Source organism: Manacus vitellinus, unplaced genomic scaffold (assembly GCF_001715985.3).
Source record: "Manacus vitellinus isolate BGI_N305 unplaced genomic scaffold, ASM171598v3 scaffold_97_pilon, whole genome shotgun sequence".
Lineage (NCBI taxonomy): Eukaryota > Metazoa > Chordata > Aves > Passeriformes > Pipridae > Manacus > Manacus vitellinus.
This window is the reverse complement of record NW_021940906.1, coordinates 469,953-492,549: the sequence shown is the minus strand read 5'-3', so window position 1 is coordinate 492,549 and position 22,597 is coordinate 469,953. Positions and strand designations below refer to the sequence as shown.

Below are 22,597 nucleotides of genomic sequence, written 5' to 3'. Positions count from 1 at the left end.
TTCCTCAGCCACTCTGGGATGAGAAGATCTTTTGAGTGTGTGTGCACACAGCAGCACTGATAAGGAATGTGTGCCTGGTGTGCTGCTGTCAGAGTTGTTGAGAGGAGCACACCACTGTAACAAAAATGCCGGTTGTTTGTGTATATGGAGTAAGTTAAAGGCCTACTAAGAGTTGAGATGAAGTGCAGCAGAAACCAGCAAAACTACATTACTTTAATTTCTAGTTTCTAAAAGTCAAACGTGGACTTTTCACCTCCTCTATGTGGTAAGTTTTGTACTTAAATTACAGATTGAAATGAGTCATAGTAATTTGTTAGGCAGGATTATTGCACAGATAATAACTATAAATGTCTTCAGTGGGTTTTGTATATTGGCAAAAAACACTTTCTGCCTAAACCTGTAACGTGACAGCACAGACTCAAAGGTATTCTCCAATTATAGATTTTCTCTTTTTTTATTTCTTCCCGTTTTCCATATTTACTAATAAGAAAATTCTCCTGTTCAGGAATGCCCAAGCGCCTTCCGCCAGGGTTCCCTGCAGGCCAGGCTAACCAGAACTTCCTGCAAGGGCAGGTGCCTTCCACAGCTCCAGGAACACCAGGGAACAGTGGAGCACCACAGCTGCAAACCAGCCAGAACGTGCAGCACACAGGTCTGACTGCAATGAGTGTTCCTCAGCTTTTTCCTTCCAGAGCACGGGATGCCTTTACCTGCGTTACACAGACCCTAAACCATAAACTCTTGCCATTAAGAGGGAGTTGCTGACTGGGGCTGCAGCAGCATTCTGTGTGTATTGCTGGATGAGGAAAAGCAAAGCATGAGGCTGCTGTATTTTCTCAAACAGCCCAACTATTACTGATGAGGACTGCGGTCCTGAGCTCAAGAAGTAGCTGTTAAGAAACTGAATGAAAGGAGCAAATTTGAAGGCAAGGGGTAATAAAGATTCAACACAAAAAAAATTTCTTGTCCAGAAAAAAAAAAGGAAAATTATCTTAGAAGCACAATAACAAAATAATCTTGTTCTGCTTTGAAAAAGTTATTTATTAGTTCCTTAGTAAGCTTTGGAAGTCTGCTTACAGTGTGAAAATGAAATGTTTCACAAATGTCTCCATTTAACAATTCAGTTATTAGTCTTTTGTCTGGATTATGGAAACCCTGATAATGTAATTTCATCAGTATTCCATGTACATTTATTCTTTAACCCATTATAAAGTAACATCAAGGTTTGAAGCTTATTTTGGTTAGGAATTACTCTACTGACATTATGGAAGATTTTCAAACTTAGGTACAGATAACAACTGAAATTAAGTTTCTATTCTGTCTCCTGCAGTGGGGTACAGGGGAAGGACTAGTCCAAGTTCTTATTTTGAGATGTATGATCTTCTGTTTTGGCAACTAACATGTATCTATAGCATCAAATATCACATTCCAGAACTGCAAATATGAGAGATATTTCAGTTCTTGGAAAAGGGAGGAAAACAATTCTGGAGAAATTACTCAGCATCAAAAGGTGTGAAAACTCTTACACCAATTAGTCTCTTACTTGTGTTTTCTTTTTATTTTCCTAAGGTGGCCAAGGATCTGGACCTCCTCAAACTCAGATGCAAGCAGCACACGGCCCACCAAATATGATGCAGACCAATCTAATGGGACTTCATGGAAATATGAACAACCAGCAGGCTGGTGCTACTGGGGTACCACAGGTTAACATGGGCAACATGCAGGGACAGCCTCAGCAAGGACCACAGTCCCAGCTTATGGGGATGCATCAGCAAATTGTGTCCTCTCAAGGACAGATGGTGAACATTCAGGCTCAGGGATCACTGAACCCTCAAAACCAGATGATACTTTCGCGAACTCAGCTCATACCACAAGGCCAAATGATGGTGACACCACAAAACCAAAATCTTGGTCCCTCTCCCCAAAGGATGACCCCACCTAAACAGATGATTCCCCAGCAGGGACAGCAGATGATGTCCACACACGGTCAGATGATGGGACCTCAGGGCCAGGTCTTGCTACAGCAAAACTCGATGATGGAACAGATGATGACCACTCAGATGCAAGGAAATAAACAGCCTTTTAGTACTCAGAACCAGTCCAATGTTATGACGGGGCCAGCTCAACTGATGAGAGGACCAACGCCAAACATGCAAGGAAACATGGTGCAATTCACTGGGCAGATGATGGCACAGCAAGGCCCCGTGAATGGGAATCCTTCTCAGGTGATGGGAATTCAAGGACAAGTTTTAAGACCCACTGGACCTGGTCCTCACATATCTCAGCAGCTTGGGGACACAACTCCTACAACAAACAACGATGTGAACTTGACACAGATGTTACCTGAGGTTCCTGTGCAGCAGCCAAACATGGTGCCTTCTCATATGCAAGGAATGCAAGGAAACAATGCTTCAGGGAGTCATTTCTCTGGCCATGGGCTGCCTTTCAGTCCAGGGTTTAGTGGAACGCCAAATGGGAATCAGGTTTCCTGTGGGCAGAATCCTGTGTTTCCTGTCAATAAAGATGTGACACTCACAAGTCCACTCTTGGTTAACCTTCTCCAAAGCGATATATCAGCAGGACACTTTGGTGTGAACAACAAACAAAATAATCAGAATCCCAACAAGCCAAAGAAGAAGAAACCTCCAAGGAAGAAGAAAAATAATCAACAGCTAGAACAAACAACGTAGGTTTAACATTACAGTGTTTTTTATAAGGGGCGTGGGGAAGCTCCACAGGCACCTTATCAGTGTTTTATCAGCAAGTTACGGGTGAGAAAGGACCTGTATTAATTCATGTTGTAGCAGTTCCTTGCAACAGTTACTCTCAAGAGTCTGTCATTGGAATGTTTGTTCAAGATTAAAAATAACATGCAAATATCCAAACTCAGTTATAAACCCAATTATACCAGCATTGTTCCTTACCTTTACTAGGTGAAGGAAGTTTAGCATGTGGCCCATGGTGCCACAGCCCTTGGAAGAGGAGGCTGCCTTATTTGAGCAGTCTGACAGCTACAATCAAAGAAGTACTTTCAGAAGAATTAGAAGCCTCCATAAACATGTGTAGTAGAGATTTTTGGGGGTTATTTCCTGAATTATATACATATCCTGACACATTTCCACCTGGAATTGAGCTGGACTTCTCTCTTAGTTGAAGCTGCAGCTAGAATTTAGAGGGAGGAACTTGGTACTTTCTGGGGATGAGATTAATGAGTCCAAGCAGTGCTGGTCTTCCTCGCCTAGGAGAGATTAGGAAGGAAAAAAAAAAACCCCACAACTCTTGAGTGGAAGGAGGCAAATGGATAATATTGGAAGATAATGAGTGAATGTGCCTGTTTAGTGGACATACAAGATTGCAGAATCTCTTCTTTCCCTTTTGGCCAGTACATTCTTCCTTGACCAGCTGTCCTGTAACGGTTTGCCATTGACAGTCTGCTAACACCAGCACAGGGTAAATCCTGTTGCTGTCCCATTATTCATCTTAAATGGTGAAGGCAGATACACTATATCTAATTATCCTGATGCTGCAGATGAGCCCCAGAAGCATTGACAGGAATCCACTTGATGGAACTTCTGGGGATTGTTTACAGTTTGCTTTAGGAAAAATGGAAAAATTTAGCACATAAAATTATAACTCAGGAATATCCAAATATCCAAATTAAATTCTTAAAACCAAACAAAAAGGTAGCAATGGCACATTAAGCTCCTAATGTGGCTCTGGTTCCACCAGTCCCACTCCTCTGAGTGATCGTTATGTGTCTAGGCTGAAGTTTGTGCTGCCTTTCCCAGGGATACATATACAGTTCAGTGCAAAGAGAAGATGGCATCAAGTACTGAGCAACTACTTAATATTTTAATTTTTCCCTTAGTTATTCAGTGTGTAACCCCAACCTGCATTTTCTGCACAGTGTCAAGACTCCTTCATGAAGATGGAATTAATAATCTCACGAACATTTTAATTCTGGACTGAAACAACTCACATCATCTATAGCAAGTGATCTTTTGTGGCAATCATTAATTGGCTTAACTAGTACAAAAATAAAACGCAGAAATGCTGTAAGGTAAAGCAAAGCATGCTAATTTAATAGACTGTGAAAAAAGCTACACAACTTGCTGTGTAGTTGTTTACAGTCATGGTATGAGGAGGACACAGTCTGTGGCCAGCTGTGGAAACCTGGGTAAATTAACTTGACTAGAACCAAGGGACCGCTGTGTGGCTGGTCTGCAGCTTCAGGGGGACTTGGAAACCGTATCACAGACACAGGCTCCTCCAGTCCAAAGAGATTCCAATAAAATAATAGTAACCACTGCTTAGCAAGCACCTTGCCATGGAAGTGACAGAGGATTCAGAGGAAGCAGAGGAGTTGGCATTGTCTTCTGAAAAGAAAATCCATTAATCATTAAAAAAACCCTTGTTAGGATTTTATTTTCATTGGCCTTACTGATGTGCACCCAGCCTCAGTGTGGCCTGGGAATATCAGTAAATGGATCTATAAAATTCTCTCCTCTGAGCTTACACAGCCCCACAAGACTATTTGCTTATTAAAAAGTTTTCTCAGTAGGAGAAGCCTAAATTGCAGCTTTTCTGTTGAACTATGACAACTCAATTCTAGCTCCTAAATAAGGCTCTGATCAGATTTCAGTGTAATTAACAAAGGAAATACCACTTGGTACTTACTCTATTACTTAAATTTTCAGCTCATGTTCTCTGCCATTGCAGAATGTTGTTCTGATATGAATTTGCATTTTGGTTCTAAATGGACTATATCCTTGCAGAAGCATTAAGAAGGGAACTGTTCTCACACATGTTTCTGAGATTAATCTCCAGCAAAAGGAAGGTAACTGTAGTGGAAGCTGGCTGCAATACCTTCCTGCTTCCCTCGCTCTTGGCTTCCCTTGCATTGTTAGGCAAGCTCAGCATTTTCCTAACTTGGAATTGCTGATTCTTTTAAATCTGATTTGGATCACTTTCTTTGTCATCAGAAGCAAATATGATGCTTTTCAACATCCTCTCTGTCATGCTTACTCAGAAATTTTATAATTCAGAGCAGCAAGCCTTGTGTGGAAATGCAGCTAATTTGATAAATACATTAAAAAGAAATAATTTCAGAGAAGTAATAAAAGTACCATTAGTAATATGGATTGCAGACTGAGCATATTGGAATGTAAATAGGGTAAGCAATAAGATATTGAAAGAGTTTATTCAGCTGAGTCTAAAATAGTTTTAAGGGTTTGCTTAGTTGAGCAGCTTGGCATTGAAATGAAACCCAGGACATTTTGGAGAAGTAGGTTGTTTAAAAGTGTTCGTCATGTTTGTTCTGAACCTGAAGACTGTAGGTAATGGGATGTAAACTGAGGACCAAGATGCTGGATGAAATGGGATTGCAGATCAAACACCTTGGTTAATTCTATTAAATCCATGCACAAACAAGCAGTTGTTTAATGTTCCCCTGTGCACAGGCCATGAACATCCTGTGTGCTGCTAGAATAGAACTAACCTGCTGGGTAAGGCCACTGCTGGCATTTGGGTTTGCAGAGCCCAGAGCAGGTGGTGACAGCCCTGCAGGACAAAGGGGCTTTTCTCAACCAGACTCGCAGCGTTTCACCGCAGGGCTGAGGGTGACAGACCCTCCCCAGCTGGGAAGTGGCCCTCCCTCAGCAGCACAGGACGAGCCTTTCTGTACCACAGGAACTGTTGCAGAGCACTGTACTGAGCCAGCAAGGTTGGCTTTGCCACATCTGTGCTGTCATTTTATGTTTGCTCGCTTTGTTACAGCAGCTACTGCCTTTTGTGGTTTGGTTGATTTTGTTTGGGTTTTCTTGGGGCTCTCTCTCCACTCTGACAAGGGATTTTGTATCTGAAGGTTGTACTTGAGAATGCAGCTGGTGAGCAGAGAGTTTGCTGATGACAATCCAGACTGTACCTAATGTGCAGTTACCTTTTTATATTTTTTTACATTCAGAGCAACAGAAAAGAAGAATAAATGTAGAATATTTTGTCCCTCTCACACAAACCTCATCTTGTTATGAATATTCATAATTGGGTGGGGGGGTGTTGATGAGTGGTGGTTGCTAAACATGCCCCGTGAATTTCAGCTACATTCAAATGATGTTTAAATTTTCCAGCAATGACAGCAGCAGTCTCTCCTACCATAACTGCTCACCCAAGGTGAGCAAACCAACCTTGGGTCTGTTTTGCCGGGTTTGCACAGCTGCCTGATCAGATCCATCTGGCAGGAGGTGTTTGCTAAGGATCCATCTTGCACCAGTATTGTTTTCAAGGTTAAACTTGCCTGTGCTGTGGTGCTCTGTATCAGCTTTTAGCTGGTCTTTAACTGTTGCATTTTTAATCTCCCACCATTATAAATAAATCATAAATAGCAAAATTGCAAATTTGAGATTGTATTCACAATTTTAGGCAGTTCTTTCAGTTCACATGGCTGGTACATGCTCCAAAGGCTGCAGCTCCTCTGGGTAATTTTCTTGTCAGAATTTTTGTTCATTTGTGACTGCTAATATAATGCTCAGGGGCATACCTATCCATTTTGCCAGTATTCATCAAATTCGTTGGTGGAGGCAGGTAAGTCTACACCACCTGCCTCACAAAAACTGGTGGTGTGCTGGATTAGACACAGGGTTTTACTCCAAATGCTTTCTTGGCAGTCCTTGACCTCAGCAGCAGTGCTTGGAACAGCTCTGTGTTTGCCCCATTCCTCACCTTTTCTTCCTCTTGGTTTATGTTCTTCCCAGTTGTGACCTGTGAAACCCAGGGATTTCCAGTCACACACTGCTTTTTGAATATTGATTCGGTAGCTGATAGAATGTTAGGACTGGCCTGGGTCTCTCCATGTCAGCTCTACAGGTGCCGGAAACTGTTACTCTCAAGTAAAATTAAATAGGATAGATCTCTCCATCCTTATGTACTTCACATTCTTATTTTGCTGAAGTGTCTTTTTTCCGTGGCATTTCTGCATGATTCTGCCTCTCTTAGTTGGAAGTGGACTGACTTTGATGTCTTTAATTTTAGCTTAGAGCTTTTCTTATGTAGATCTCCCCACTACGTTCTTATGCAGATGATAAGCAATTAAGGTCTTCTGCTCTTCATCCCTCTTTATTTTACGTGTCCTGACCATATTGATAGCTATAGAAATTTTGGTTTTTTCTAAACAGGCAAAAACTGTCTTGTTTCAGTGGAAGTATTGGGGATCGAGTCTGAGCAATTTTAAATTGTCCTAGAGAGTCTCCTGGAGCATCAGGTACCCTGGAAGAAGGACTTGGGGAATGCTGGGGGATGAAAAACTGAATGTGACCGAGCAATGTGCACTCATAGCCCAGAACACCCTGTGTCCTGGGCTCATCCCACAGCGTGGGCAGCAGGTCAGTGGGGCATTCTGCCCCTCTACTCTGCTCAGAGGAGACTCCACCTGCAGTGCTGCCTCCAGCTCTGGGGCACAAGAAGGTTGTGGGGCTGTTGGAGCGAGTCCAGAGGAGGCCATGGAGATGCTCTGAGGGCTGGAACCCCTCTGCTCTGGAGCCAGGCTGAGAGAGCTGGGGGTGTTCACCTGGAGAAGAGAAGGCTCCAGGGAGACCTGAGAGCCCCTTCCAGGGCCTAAAGGGACTCCAGGAGAGCTGAAGAGGGACTTGGGACAAGGGATGGAGGGACAGGACAGGGGGGAATGGCTTCTCCCTGCCAGAGGACAGGGATAGATGGGATACTGAGATGAATCTTCCCTGTGAGGGTGGGGAGTCCCTGGTTGCCCAGAGCAGCTGTGGCTGCCCCATCCCTGGAAGTGTCCAAGGCCAGGTTGGATGGGGCTTGGAGCAACCTGGGATAGTGCAAGGTGTCCCTGCCTGTGGCAGGGGTTGAAAAAAGATGAGTTTTAAGGTCCCTTCCAAGCCAGACCAGTCTGGGGTCACTTGTGGAGCCTCAGTCCCACACAGAGGTCTGTGCTCTGGAGGGTCACGGGCATATCTGACGTGTCAGTGCAGTTTGCGGTGATGGGATCGGAGGTCTCTGATACCTGAGCAAGTCACTTCTGGAATAAATGGTGCTACCTTTAAAATTAATTAAAAATGCATCTACCCATAGCACTTGCTTATCTATACAGATGTCATTCTAGCCTGTTTGGCTGGAAAAAATATATAGCTATATTATTTGGAATATCCATTGGCATTTTCTTAGTTATAAAACTAGGATTCAAGGTAGAAATAAACGTTTTAAGATCAGTAGAACACCAGGCAACTTGTTTCCTTTTCTGTAATATTTTAGGCAGAGGAGGGACTATACACAGACCTGGGATCTGTGTTCCAGTTTGGCATGTTGCATCAGAGGCATTTTAGTGGGTTATTCTAGGTCTGTGGAAAGTGCTAGGAATTAATTGAGTACTTAGTTATAGAAGCAGAAATCAAACACTGATTTAACTGGATCTTAATTGCAGTTATGTTTCTTTCAGTTCTTCAGAACCACGTCCAGCTGGCCTGGAGGAGAGTGATCAGTCGTCGATGTCTGGAGACCAAGGAATGAATTTAGATAAGTCAGGCCCTAAACTCTCAGATTTTGCAAGTAGGCCACCAGGTAGTAGGACTGTTCTGTGGATTATCTAAATGTAATAAGGAGAGCTTTTAATTGATCTTTTAACTGTTCTATTTTATTTGTGCTATCACACATTCAAATTTAAACCTGTTTTCCTCCTAGTAAGTAATTGATACCATTGTTTAAGTGTTCTCTTTGAATTAGCTCAAAATGAAGAGGTGGCCAGGTTCTCATGTATCATCTTGCAGGTACCATGCTGAAAACTGCAGAGTTATTCAGCAATAACATAATTGATTAAAAAAATCGTATTTCTAGCTCTAGCACAGACTGATGTCTTAAAAATTTAGCATTAACCTATAACTGATTTTTCAGAATAAATAGGGGTTGTTGTTGAAATTATCCTTTGCACGTAGAGAGGATTAAATCTAACGTCTGCAACAGGATTTCTGTTACAAACCACACAAGTGATTCTTAACACTGTTTTTGGCCAAGTAATACACGTCAGGTTCTGCTTTGTACACCAGAAAATGTCAGGTCTGTAGCAGATATACTGGTCCATGACCCTCGGGGGCTGTCAAACTCTGGAGTTGGTTTTAAGGAATATTAATTAGTGAAAGTCCAACTCTGCATTTGTCAGTGAAATGACATGGGCTGTTGCAGAGACTTTTCTGGTGGCATGAATCTGAGTTAATAGCTGATACAACACTAAGAGATCTCCAGTTAAATCCCACACATCATACATTAAGTAAAAGTATTTTTATGAATTAAGTAAAATCGTTGGCCATGTTTGCATAGCCTGTTCTGTTAATGTGGCTCTCGCACAAGATAAACAGGCTCCAGGCTGTACTTTCTATCCAGTCCTGTTTGTTACTGAAATTCTGCTTCTCCTGATATTTGGTTGGTTTTAATGAATGTGTCATCCTGTTGTCTTAGGTTATCCATCTCAGGCAGTGGAGCAAAGGCCACTTCAGCAGATGCCACCTCAGCTCATGCCACACACACAGCAGCCCCAGCCCCAGCAGCAGCAGCAGCAGCAGCCCCAGCCAACACCACAGCCAGCCCAGGCACCCACACAGACGCCGCAGCAGCAGCAGCAGCAGATGATGATGATGCTGATGATGCAGCAGGATCCCAAATCGGTCCGGCTGCCTGTGCCGCAGGGAGTTCACCCACCCAGAGGGCCTCTGAACCCAGATGCTCAGCGAATGCCAATGCAGCAGAGTGGGAACATGCCAGTAATGGTGAACCTCCAAGGGCCTGGATCGGTGCCTCCATCTCCTGATAAGCAAAGAATTGCCTTGACGGGCAATCCTCCTCTGGGAAGTAATGCAAGAAAAATGGTTTATCCGGATAATGTACAGAATCCTTCCAGCTCACCCCTCAGAGAGGTTTCATCAGTATCCTCACTTCCAGAAGGAGGTGGAGCTGAGGGCCCCCCAACATCAGGAGCTCAGAATAATTTGACATCTCATTTAGTAGTTTCACAGAACCAATTAATGATGACAGGACCCAAGCCTGGACCGTCCCCACTTTCAGCTGCCCAAGGTGCAAGTCCTCAGCAGCAGTCTAGTTCTCTGCCTAGTGCTCTTACACACCATTTTCCAAATGTTGCTGCCCCATCACAAACTTCAAGGCCTAAAACCCCAAACAGAGCAAGCCCAAGGCCATACTATCCTCAGACTCCTAATAACCGTCCACCAAGCACAGAACCCTCAGAAATAAGCTTGTCTCCAGAGAGGCTCAATGCTTCTATAGCTGGTCTTTTCCCTCCCCAGATCAATATTCCTTTACCTCCCAGGCCTAATCTCAATAGAGGATTTGATCAGCAGGGTCTGAATCCCACTACTTTAAAGGCCATTGGACAAGCCCCATCAAATCTAACAATTAACAATCAGTCTGCTTTTACAGCCTCACAGTCACACAAATTGGAAGGTGTGGTCATTAATTCAGGCAAACAAACCAACACTGGAGGAACAAAGAGAGCAAGTCCAAGCAATAGTCGAAGGTCCAGTCCTGGATCCAGTAGGAAAACTACACCAAGCCCTGGCAGACAGAATTCAAAAACAGCTAAATTATCATTGACAACTCAACAGAACCCATCTCTCTTGCAGAACATGGAATTACAGAGAAATATGATGGCTGGTCCCTCTTCTTTGCCAACACCTGTGACTACAAGTTTTCAAAATAATCCCATGCAAAGTAACCAGAGTCCTGCAATTTCTGTACCTGCTGTGACTGGCATTCCTGAAGACAATAAGGAGCCCCTAAGTGTGCCTCAAGATACTGAGAGCCAAAGTGCACAAGGTGTCCAAGGTAACAAAGACCAGCCCAGTATTGAACTCAAAGGTATCCCTACTCCAGAAATGAAGGTGTTGATTCCAGAAGAACAGTCAAAAAAAGATGGGCAAGGCTTAGACACTAGCAAGCTTCCAGTCATGGAGGAAAGTAAAACCATGGTATCTCCAGCTATGAGGGAGGCCCCAACTTCTTTAAGTCAACTTCTTGACAATTCTGGAGCTCCTAATGTAACCATTAAGCCCCCTGGGCTGACTGGTCTTGAAATGGCACCGATAGTCACCACTGGTGAGGAGCTAAAGAAGATAGCTGTCATTCCGCCACTGCAGGATTCATCCTTGAGCAAGGAGCCCTCCAGTTCACTTAACTTGCCTCAAAACAATGATCCCTGTCCAAATCCAGGGCACCAAGAACTGGGAGAAGTAAACTCAACCATGGCACAGAGTGTTCCACCAGTAATGCAGAGGCCTGTCAACTCTTCTTCTGTTTCAGGTCCTTTAGCCCCCAACCAGATAACAGTTTTTGTGACTTCCAACCCTATTACATCTGCTGCTAATACATCAGCTCCATTGCCATCTCACTTGCAACCTGCATTAGTGTCCACTGTTGTCACAATGCCCAATGTGGGGAGCAAAGTGATGGTTTCAGAGGGACAGTCAGCGGTTCAGTCCAATGCCCGGCCACAGTTCATTACACCTGTTTTTATAAACTCATCCTCAATAATTCAGGTTATGAAGGGCTCTCAGTCCAGCACGATTCCAGCAGCCCCCATGACTTCTAACTCCAGCCTGATGCCTCAGTCGGTCGCAGTTGTTGGTCCTTTGCATATCCCACAGAGTATCAAGTTCTCCTCGGGGCCCACTCCTCCCAGTACATCATCCAGCAGTCCTGTGTCCAGTATTCCCACCAGCAGGTCACTGGTTCTGAATCCCTTGGCATCTCCTGTTCAGCTGCCGCCTTCTGCTACAGCTTCTTCCAGTGTTGCTTCACATCTTCCTGCTCAGCAAGTCAAGGACTTCAATCCAGAGGAGACTTCCCAAGGTGGTGGGTCGGGTGACCAGAGCTGTCTGCCAGCAGTGCAGCCAGGACCTGTTGTTTCACCTCTGCTTACGAGCAGCCCGGGATCTGGGAACAGACGCAGCCCTGTTTCATCGAGCAAGGGAAAGGGAAAAGTAGACAAGATTGGCCAACTCTTGCTGACTAAAGCATGCAAGAAAGTCACTGGCTCCCTGGAGAAAGGGGAAGAGCAGTACGCTTTGGATGGAGAAACAGAAGGTCAGGGACTGGAAACATCAGTTCCAAATAGTTTGGGAACAGAGCAACCACCAGCAGAACTAGATAACAAAACTGTGACCCCTCCAGCACACAGTCTTACAAAACAGAGCACTTCTGGGCCTGGCAGCTCGAGCCTCAGCCCCACGGCTCCTGCTCCTGCCTCCACGTCCCCGAGCACACCCACGAGCACTCCTGCCCCCACTGCGCTCCCGGCTGGAGCCCCCCCGGCAGCCCCGGAGCCCCCCGGGCCCAGCGGGAACAGCAGTGCCCCGCGGGGCCCCGGCCGAGCTCCCCGGGGCGCCGGGGCGGAGGAGAAGGCGGGAGCACCGCAAGAGCTGCTGCCGAGCGCAGGTAAGTGCAGTGCTGCCCGGGGAGGGGAGAATGGGATTGCTGCTGTAAATCCCCACGTGCTGCTTTCCGTGAACATCATAAAGTGTAGGCACTGCAACCAAGGCTGACGCTTTTTTGTTCCTAATCTCTGAGTGATACACAGGTTGGTATTCACCAAGATTCAAGTTCCAGAAGTTTTATTTCAGTTTCCATTTGCTGCTTAAGTGGGGTATTTGTCATGAACATATGGTGCAAGAACAGAGTAACTTCATGTAAATGTTGGAAGCAGGGAGAAAACGTGGACGCATCAGTAATGACAAATATTTTATATTGGTAGATACACTGGTACTCTGCTTTGGTCTTGCCAGAGACTTTTTAAATTTCAATTTATTGATTTAAATATTATATTTTTAATTAATCCTAATAATACTACTTCCCTCTTTGAATAACCTTAATCCTCTAGGGAAATAACTGAATAACCTCCAGAAGAGAAAAAAAACCAAACCCATACCAAGTCCCCATTTGTCTAGGGAATAACTTAAATAACATTTCAGACAAATTCCTGAAAAAGTGATTAGAATTGCATCTAATATAAAAACATAAAATACCTTCACATATGAGCTCTTTTCTCCTATGTTATTTTAATTTGAACATCTAGCAGACTTTATATATGACATTTTTAATTTATTAAATATGGTGTGAAAATAAACCCATCACTCCTGAAGTAAGCTGAGTGTCTGTTCTGCTTTACAACATGAATTAGACACAGAAGATAAAATTATGGAAAATAAAATCCACAGAAGTCAAGGGAACTGAGAGATTCAGCCTCAGTGTGACTTTCCCTGTGGCTATTGGATGTTTTAGCTGTATGCCACTGGCAAATGAAGCCTTTGAGCTTCAGAGAATGAATTCTGGTTTTTTAGGAGAAAAATGGAAGTGTATACTGTTTATTTAAACAGGAATGTTTAACTTTTTGTCTTCCTGTTCTCCATAAGTTTGTTAGCACATATAAGAGAAGACTAGAAAGCATTACTGCAGCAAAAATTATTTTTCCATCTTACTTTTTTTACTTGGCAATCTAAGAAATGTGAAGTTGCATCATCTTTTTGCCGAAGGATTTCAAGGGTGACTCTGGAGCATATTTTGCACTTTATTTGAAAGAGTGAGGGCATTGATTCGTTAACAAAGATGCCATTTTCTCCCAGAACTTCTGTTGGAATGAGCATTAAAATGAGAAACTGTTGAATTTCTAGGACTTCTTTTAATTTCTCAATCTGCTGAAAAATCGTTACCTTTAAAAATGTGGTTTATATACTCAATTTCATCACTTATTCTACTTTGAGAAAACTTGCTGGGGAAAGTTTTGCCAAAGTTTGTTTTTAAATGAGGAGATATGTGTGGTGGGGGGGGAAGTGGAGGGTAGGTTAAAAATATTGCATTTCTAAATGCCAAAACATAGTCAGCTGGAAGATAGAGAATTTTGTACCAGCGGCCCAGTCACACCACAAGAATTCCTTTGACTCCCTTTGACAATAATACTTTTTCCCTCCACTTTTATTCTAGCATCCTCTCAACATTTAACACAGAAAAAAAGTTCAGTTGCAACACCAGAAAGTACTGTTCAAAGAACAGGTAAATCTTCCTTCGGAAAACCAGAATAGAGGTGAACTAAACCCTTTATGTTCGGAACTGAAAATGTATTTATTTGAATGCATATTCAGTGCTCACTAACATGCTGGGTAGTTTGGGGCTTTGGTGGGGGGTTTATTATTATTTGTGCTTTCGGGATTGTTTTTCTTTGCTAGATACATTGTGCTTTAGAAGTCTCCAAATCCTTGTGGGAGATTCAGCATGGGATCAAGTAAAACAAGAAAAAATCACTAAAGAAGTTTTTAGATATTCAGTGATAAACTGGAGGGAATGGATTTGTAAAAATATGCTGTGTTTGAGTTTTGAAGTCCTGTTCAGTGCTAATAGGAGTTTTTCTTTTATATTATACCATTTTGAACATATTTCCAAAAGCCATGCTGGGAGTGTGTTTTACAGTTGTAACCTTTTTTTTTCTGTTCATCTTTTAATGCCCCCTCAGCAGTGTTTATTTCAAGATGGAGCCCTGGCAGATGACTTTTTGGTGTTGCCATCTATTATCATGGTGTTTCACCATCAATTTCTAGGAGTTTTAAAAAAGTAATTCCTAAGATGAGTAGGGAAAATGGATAGATGTGGGCTTGCTTATGGGAAGTGCCGCTCTCCATCCGTTTGCCATCTCTAATCTGATTAGAGTTTTCAGAAAGTTAAAATTGTTTTCTTTGACCTTCCACTAAAACAAAGATGGTCATACACTCTGTTGATTCACATCTGACTCATTGCCCCGTGCTGCTCTGGCTGTATTGTAGAGTTCCTGCTGGGGGTAAGCACTGATTCCATCCATTTTTTGCTATTGGATATTCTCCCTGTTCAAATTTTGGTTAGGAAGAAAGGTAATTCTTTCCTTATGTTGCTTAGTCTCTTCTTCCTTTGTTCCCAAGACATCTGTTTTTCCCAGATGGTGCTATATCCATTTGTACTGAAGAGGCTGATGTGCCAACACTGCAAGTTTATCCTAAGAGGACAGATATTATCCATTTTTGTACTTTTTTTACACCTTTATTCCTTATGCACGCTCTAGGAAACTTTGGGTGCTAAATTGATCTCAAAGACAAAGCCCCAGTTTGTGCCCCAGTATCCCCGAGGTTTGACTGGGGGGATTGAGCTGGAGCTCACTGAGGGCAGCATGACAAACCACAGGGAGTTAAGCTATGAGATTGCAATGGTAATCCCTAAATCTGTGGCAGTTTCTCAGGAGAAGGGCTCTGTTTAGGTATAGATCCTCCCTTTCAACAAAGAATCTGGTGGATATGAGGAGAATTGAAATATGGACAGTAAAAAGACTTGACATTTTATATGCTGAAAAGGAGAGCTGCTTATTGAGGTGAAGACTCCAAAGGAAACCTGACCTGTATGTGTGAAATCACTGTGAGACAGAGAAGGCAGGTCAGACTTCTCTTTATAACACCTCCCCTGAGATTTTCTCCCATTCCGTACAAATATAATTGGACTTCATAAATTTGTCTTCCTCTGCATTAGAAGATACTGCTGAGAGACAGCTGGGTTAAGGCAAAATTTTACATGCACAGTAGAGCCAGATGGGTATCTTTTGATTAGTTTAAAACTAATAAAACCTAGAAGTTTCAGAAGAAATTAACTGTCTAAAATGGAAGTTAAAAAAGGAAGAAAAGTATAACCCTTGTCAGGGAGTTTCTCTACAGTTTTTTTTCTCAGGGTTTTAACTTTTCCCTGTCTTAGCTGGTGCAGGCTGTAATCAGACCTGGCTGATATGGTATTTGATATATTGACTTGCTTTGCTTTGAGAGAAGTTTATTCTTCTGACCTAATACCTTGTAGAAAAATGTGAGCTAGTCATGTCTTATCAGCAGTTATGTACTGCTACAGCAGACTTTAAAATTATCTTTTTCTCTTGTAGAACTTGAGACAAATGCTGCAGTAGTTGCTGGTCAAAGGTAAGGAGATAGTTTGTATAGATTCAGAGTAGATATAGCTTTCATGGGAGGAAGTCCCTTTCTCTTTGCTTCAATTGCTCAACTTCATTTTCTTGGCCATACCCTTTCTTTCCTGCTAAGAAATCAGGCCAGTTGAGTGTTCCACACCACTGCTGAAATGTAGAACTTAAAGTAACTTTTTCCCAAGTCTGTGTTTTTGGCAATGTTTCCTTTCATCCCTTCAGGCCTGGATGTTTCATGTCCTGGAATGGTCTTGGTGGTTCCACAGCAAATCAAAACTAAACCCCCCAAAGCCTGTGGTTTAGCATGTGAATTTTTGTTTTCTGAAAGGAAGTCTTTCAAAAGTTTGTTCTTCTCCTGCCTTCGTGATTGTTTTCAACAGTTTTTCTCTATTTGCTTGTTGACATTTTGCCAAAACCTGACAAGGTCAGGTAGAAACTTCATGTTGTCCTGGTTAAGACATTCAGTAATTAAAATATCATATTTCAAATGGTTGTGTTCTGTCAGAAGAAAATGACAGTTTTGAAGATCTACTTCTGTAAGATTCTAAACACACTGGGCTCTTACACTTAGTCTGTAATGATAGACCTTGGTAAGGTTTTTGGCTAAACTGTGTTTTTTGGCTAAGCTGGCACAGCTGACAGGGTTTGGATGCTGCCCTCATCAGTGGAACAACCCCTAAGCCAGGGCAAGAGGTGCAGCCACCCCGCTGGGTACCTCGGGAGATGAGGCAGTGTCTTCCTTTGTAAGGGAGGGAATGCAGTACGCTTCCTCAGATCAGGAATGACTCTGAATGGAATATTTAACTGTATTTACCTTCACCTGGTAAATACAGGTATGGCATCTTTCAAGTTGTATCAAAGATGAACTGAAATTTCACAGCAAGTTTTCTTCAGGGTAGAATTTTTCTGAAAAGCTGAAGGTGGAACACTTGGCAGCTGAGCAGATTCTCCAAATAAAATGTCCTTGTGTGACCATCTCTAAACTCAGCACATCAAATTACCACAAAGGCATTTTTCTGGGTTTTTCTGATTGATGTTTTTCTGAGCAAGACCAGAAAAGAAGGAAAGTTTGCAGGCAAACTGAGTCTAGTGATGGGTGATGCGATGGGCACCTTTGGGCTCCTGGAGTTAAATACCATATGGGACAAACCTTTATAGAATCACAGATGGTTTGGGTTGGAAGGGTCCTTAAAGCTCATCTCCTTCCAGCCCCCTGCTGTGGGCAGATAAACCTTTCACTATCCCAGGTTGCTCCAAGCCCCGTCCAACCTGGCCTTGGACACTCCCAGGGATGGGGCAGCCACAGCTGCTCTGGGCAAGCCTGTTTCTCCCTAATATCTAATCTAAACCTACTCTCAGTTTAAAACCATTAAAAAACTTTAAAACCTTAGAGGAACCTTGCAACCCACAAAGCACTAGAAATATTTTCACTTGGACTAACTTGATTTCCTCCTGTAAAACGAGGGAAGCGATATGTTGGTTCCTGTGAGACAATCCCAGCTATGGATTTAGTAATTAGAATCTGTAAAAATTACCTGTACTAACTGAACTTAAGCTGCTGATGCCTGTTTGCTTCCCTCCTCTGTGGTAGGTGACTGCTGATTCAGGTGCCCCCATTCCGTAGGAGAACACCAGTTTTAGGCCTGTTTGGGGGATCCAGTTTATAGATTGCACATAGTCCTGCCTTACGGGGAAATGGATTTCAGTCTTTATTTTGTATCTGAGACAATCCATGTGCCTCCATAGTCTCCTCTGCTGTGTGTGTCCTTGCTTGAGAATGTTTGTCTTTCCTTCCATTGACAAACTGCTTTATTTCAGATACCTGTTACTTAACCCTACCAGTATGTGTCATAGTCTCTCCCCTCAAAGCAGGACTTCCCTGAAGGGTGACACTGCAGTGGGACCTCTGTCACACACAGGTCGCCTGCACTGTGTGTTCACTCCAATCTCTGATTCAGGCAGCCTTTCTTGAAATCCTACAAGTATCACCCAAAGGGCCTGAAATGAGCTTTCTTTTGCCTTTTCCATTAGCAGAGTAATTTATTTGGTTGATTAATTACCTTTGAATTCACAGGAGATAAGTTTAGCTTAATCTTCTGAAACTGCTCAGTCATCAGAAATTGTCTGGCATTAAGGAGAAAACATCCAAAGTTCAGGATAAGTTTACAGATTAAAGAGTGATAAAATAAAAGAGGAGTTTAATAAAAAATGGTAGCACTCCATTTATTGTCTCAGTGGCAAGAAACACAGATTTCCACAGTACCTAAAATTATTTTTTTATAGCGGAAAAAGCTTTCTCTTGCAAAAAAAAAAGTATTTTAACTTCAAGCTCTGAGACTTGCAGAAAGTTTTAAATAAAGACTTTTTAATATGTGAAGAAATCACTTGGATCAATGAAGTGAGTCCTTTTAGCAAACACAAAAGCTGGCATACTCCCTGAAGAGTTCCTAATTCCTCCTGATGTTCATCTGCAATTTCAACTCTGTATCCCCATACTGCAGCAGTCTCTAATGTAACCTGTTTGCTTTTCCTAGACTTCAGTAATGGTGGCACCTGTGGAAAACAGAGCAGACAATTTATAATGCATCTAATTTCTTGGTCTTCTAATGTTGAAAATATTCTCTTTGAGGACTTCTCAATTCTGTATCCTCTGATAATTTTTGATAGAAATGGACTATACTCTGGCTTACTCAGGTCATTCTTCATCTGATAGAACTCCTGATATCTCTAGCATTTCATATCTCCAGTGCTAATAGTCCGGAACTGGCACCTGTGTCGGGCCATCCTCCAACTTGTCTGACTTGCATAGAAAAACATTATTCTTCTTACACTTCATCAGAAATATTTTGTCCCACTTTATTAGTAATGAGACAAAAGAGAATTGTGAAAAGTCTAAACCTCCAAATAGAAGAAATTCAAGAACAGAGGATTCTGCCGCTTCACAGGAAGCTGTAGAGAACGGGCAGCGCAAGAGATCCTCCCGACCTGCCTCTGCGTCCGGCACGGCAAAAGGTAACATGCACAGCATCCTCTCTGTGGAGAGGGCAGGACCTGGCCTGCTTCCCCAGATAATGCCCTTGCAGTAGCTGCCTCCTACTGCTGGTTTGCAGCTTGTACACGTTGGGTTCTTTAACTCTAGTTTCAAGGATTTAGCCACAGGTTGGTGTTGAAGCATTTACTGACATCTGCACTGGCAGTAAATCCTGTATGAATTCCCCTCTGTTGCATTTGTGGAACTTGCTCTGCACCACTCACCACCATAGTGCTCAGCACCTTGCCTAGTTGAAGTTGAATTCTCTTGGCAGAAATGTGTGGCCGTTGAAAGGACTGTACTCAGATCAAAAAGTGACATTTTCTTTTTCCTGAAGCCCGAAAGACACAAGATTTAAGTCTTCCCAAGTGCACGGTCAGCTCCTGCCAAATCAAATGCTGAGGTTCAGGCATGCTCTGAAAGCTGCCAGGATGGCAGCCTGGAGCATCAGGGAGTGCTGTGTAGTAGCACAGAGCCTCAGCTCCTCTTTCCAAGAACACCTGAAATCCTGAAGTTAACCCATGGCATTAGCAGGTGTTGACATACCATATTCCTACCCAGGTTACAGTCTTTCACAATTATGCAGCATTTGTGTGATACGCACAGCCCAGTGCCAGGCTGAAGCTAATTCTGTCAGAATCTTGTGTTTAAAGGGTCAGAAAAATGCTGATGGACCAAAGTTATGCAAGAAGGTAGAGAGAGACCATCAGGAGGCAACACTCTACCAATATTTTAAAGATAATATACAGAACAAAGAGGTATTAATATAAAATGATTATAAAAGGAAGTCAAGTTGAATTCAGCAGCCATTTCCATACTGGAGATACTAAAGTGTGATGGTAAGAATATTGTGCTTTAAGAGTTTCAGAGAAGCCTTCCAGCAATACGTCATTGTGCAATGACTCCCAAAGATTACACAGGGGACCTTTTTGTTCTGCACTTTTGTGGCTGCTGAATTTAAGTACATTTACTTCTTGTGGCAGGATTGTGCAGAAAAATCTAAGTCTACTGTAAAAATAAATTCTCTTTCATGATTGTGAAGAAAAGTTTGAAAAATGTGAAGCCAATGTAAAATCCCTTTGGTGATACCTGCCTGAGTTTGAGGGGATCTGAAGCATGTGACCTGCCCCACACACTGACTGGATAAACCTAAAGATGACAACCAGTGACACGTCAGATTCTGAAAATGTGGGAACATGAAAGTGCATCAAATTTAAATAATACCAGAACTCTCGTAGGGGTTGGTGCTGCCTGCATAATTCATTTACCTCTGTGAGTAAAATCCTTGCTTTTAAAACATGCATCTGAATCTGCTCCAGTGTCTCAGGGGTTTGCTGGACACGTGGGTGCAGCTCTCCATGGAGTACCTGGGCTGTGGCTGCCTTATCTCCAGGCTGTAGAGAACAGAAGCCAAACCAGGTGCTCGGTGGCAGAGGGTAGTGAGGTGGCTGCGAAAGTGTGACCTGCCTACAAGTTTGCCACTTGTGCCTACTCTGTTGTACATTTTGGTTAGTGAATCAGAGCTTAATGATTCTGGTTTGGGTGCCCCAGGCCTCAGTGTACATTACCTGTATCCTGCGAACCCCCCTAATGCATGGTAACAGGAATGTGGAAGGAGTTACCTCTTGAGACAGAGGCTGTTTAAGGTCATTATAGAAGCAACAATTAAGAAAAAAACTGAAATACAGCAGGGAGAAAGAGAGCAGACTTTGACCGGTGGGAGTAGGAACTCCCTTGGGAAGCAGGAGGCAGAAGGGTCACTGTGAGAGAAGAGAACACATGGAGAGTCAGCCCTGGTCCATGGTTTTGGGGAGATGTTGGGGATGCTCCCAAGGGACTGGGACAGGGACTGAGCAATGCTGATCCATTCCTTCTCCCAAACACAGAGCTTGGAGCAGCAGCAAGGGTGGTAACAGCTAGTGCTGAAGCTACTTCAAAGCCAGCCTTGCTGCTTGGAGGGGCTCCAGGCTGTAGTCGTGCCTGTGGAGGTCTTTCACTCCTGAAATTGGTACTATACTGCTATTTTTTCCCTTTCTGGAGTACTTTTCCAGCAAGGGCTGTTTCAGCATTTACTGTAGCTTCAAGTTTGTTAAATTTTGAAATTTTGATTGTTATTCAAATACCATGTGTAACAGCCATGTACTGCTACTGTTCTGGTTTTAGGTGGACTTGGAAATTTTTTCCCTTTTGACTCTTAAAATATACACAGCTGCAATAGCTTTTGGAAAACATTGTAAAGAGCCAAAGAGACATTGCCAACATTTTAAATCACGTTTTTTAAAAAAATCTAAAGATGCAAATGCCCTTGGTCCTTACTCTTTTTTTGTTTTGAAATGGAATCATAGTGCCTTGGTAAGTGCACTGGCCATGTCACCTGCTGTCACTGTGGCTCTGCAGGTGTTAATATTTGTGTCTCTCTGCATAAGCGGTGTTCCTGTGACTCAGTGTACACTGAAGAGACTTGTTTTCCAATGACTTTCCAAACCCTCAGACAACCAGGTTCTTAACTTGCATGGCAGGCTCCAAAACACCTTCCCTAGCTGATGTGTGGCACCATCTCCGTGGTGCCTGGGGCTGATGGACACAGGTGGTGCCCAAGGCTGTGCTTCCTTCTGGGAAAAGGCCCAGCAAGCTGTGGCACGTGGGGAACTGAACTTACAGAACAGTTAAAAATATCTGACTCTTCTTTTGAAAGCTGTTATATTAGGGCTTCATAAATGTCAGACTCCCAGCACTCGTGCCTGGAGCAGCGCGGGGACCGTGGTGTGTGTGGCTGCCGATGCTGTCGGGGCGATGGGGCCAGTTGTGTGACAGCAGCTGAGGAGTCAGTCCCAGTGCTGGGAAATCCTGGTCTCCAGAGGTTTCCACGCTGGTGTGAGTTTGGAAGAATAACAGGGCAATCTGTGCACCTCTTGGGAATGGCTTACCGACTCCGTATCCATGCTTTTTTTCTTCTCTTGATTTCAGAAACGAGTGCCAGTGCAATGCAGTCAAAAAGAAGAAAATCCAAGTAAATTACTGCATGGAAACATGAGACTTGTAAATGAGTGTGAATTTACCAATAGCAATTTTGAGCTGTGATTTTTCTTTTTTAAATAAAATTCTGTACAGTAAGTCATTTTAATATTATACTGTTCCCAATAAATGACTTTTTTTTCTAAAAAACAGATAAATAGTTATAAAAACTGGGTTCTTCTAAAACCCCTTGGACTTACAAAGTGAAGTTCAGGGTTAGCACATTAGGGTTATGTGTTTGTATGAAATGGATGGGGAGGGGAAGACAATTGTAAATTTATTTGTTTTCGCTTTTCATAAACAATTTAGAATACAGGGTTGTCATTTTTAGGTATTAAAATAATGTATTGTGCTGTTGTTTAAGTACTGTATGTGAATAGCAGTCTGAGGGTTTATAAACAAACCCCATCTTGTTTGGAAATGTAAATAATTTTATTATATAGTAGATCCGATGTATTTGTTGTAGAAATGGACCAGTGAAACAAAAAATAAATTTAAGGGTTTGTATAATGTGGAATCCCTCATGCTCTAAATAAATGTTATTGTCCTATAAATTG

The 22,597-nt window shown here is 42.8% G+C and overlaps 1 protein-coding gene across 4 annotated transcripts in view; it reads left to right on the top strand.

Annotated features, from left to right (window-relative positions):
• Positions 1-22,151, top strand: part of NCOA6 (nuclear receptor coactivator 6) — a 43,915-nt gene extending 21,764 nt beyond the window's left edge. For 2 of the 4 annotated variants that reach the window (XM_018086514.2, XM_018086517.2), the window contains 8 exons: positions 506-652; positions 1,570-2,686; positions 8,453-8,574; positions 9,466-12,453; positions 13,996-14,064; positions 15,956-15,992; positions 18,858-19,006; positions 21,721-22,151. In XM_018086514.2, the coding sequence (XP_017942003.2) occupies positions 506-652; positions 1,570-2,686; positions 8,453-8,574; positions 9,466-12,453; positions 13,996-14,064; positions 15,956-15,992; positions 18,858-19,006; positions 21,721-21,836 (4,745 nt within the window). In that variant the 3' untranslated portion in view covers positions 21,837-22,151. Of the gene's footprint in view, positions 1-505; positions 653-1,569; positions 2,687-8,452; positions 8,575-9,465; positions 12,454-13,995; positions 14,065-15,955; positions 15,993-18,528; positions 19,007-21,720 lie in introns of those variants that run through there. The other 2 variants (XM_018086515.2, XM_018086516.2) reach the window with 2 other exon arrangements.
• The last annotated feature ends 446 nt before the right edge of the window (positions 22,152-22,597 follow it).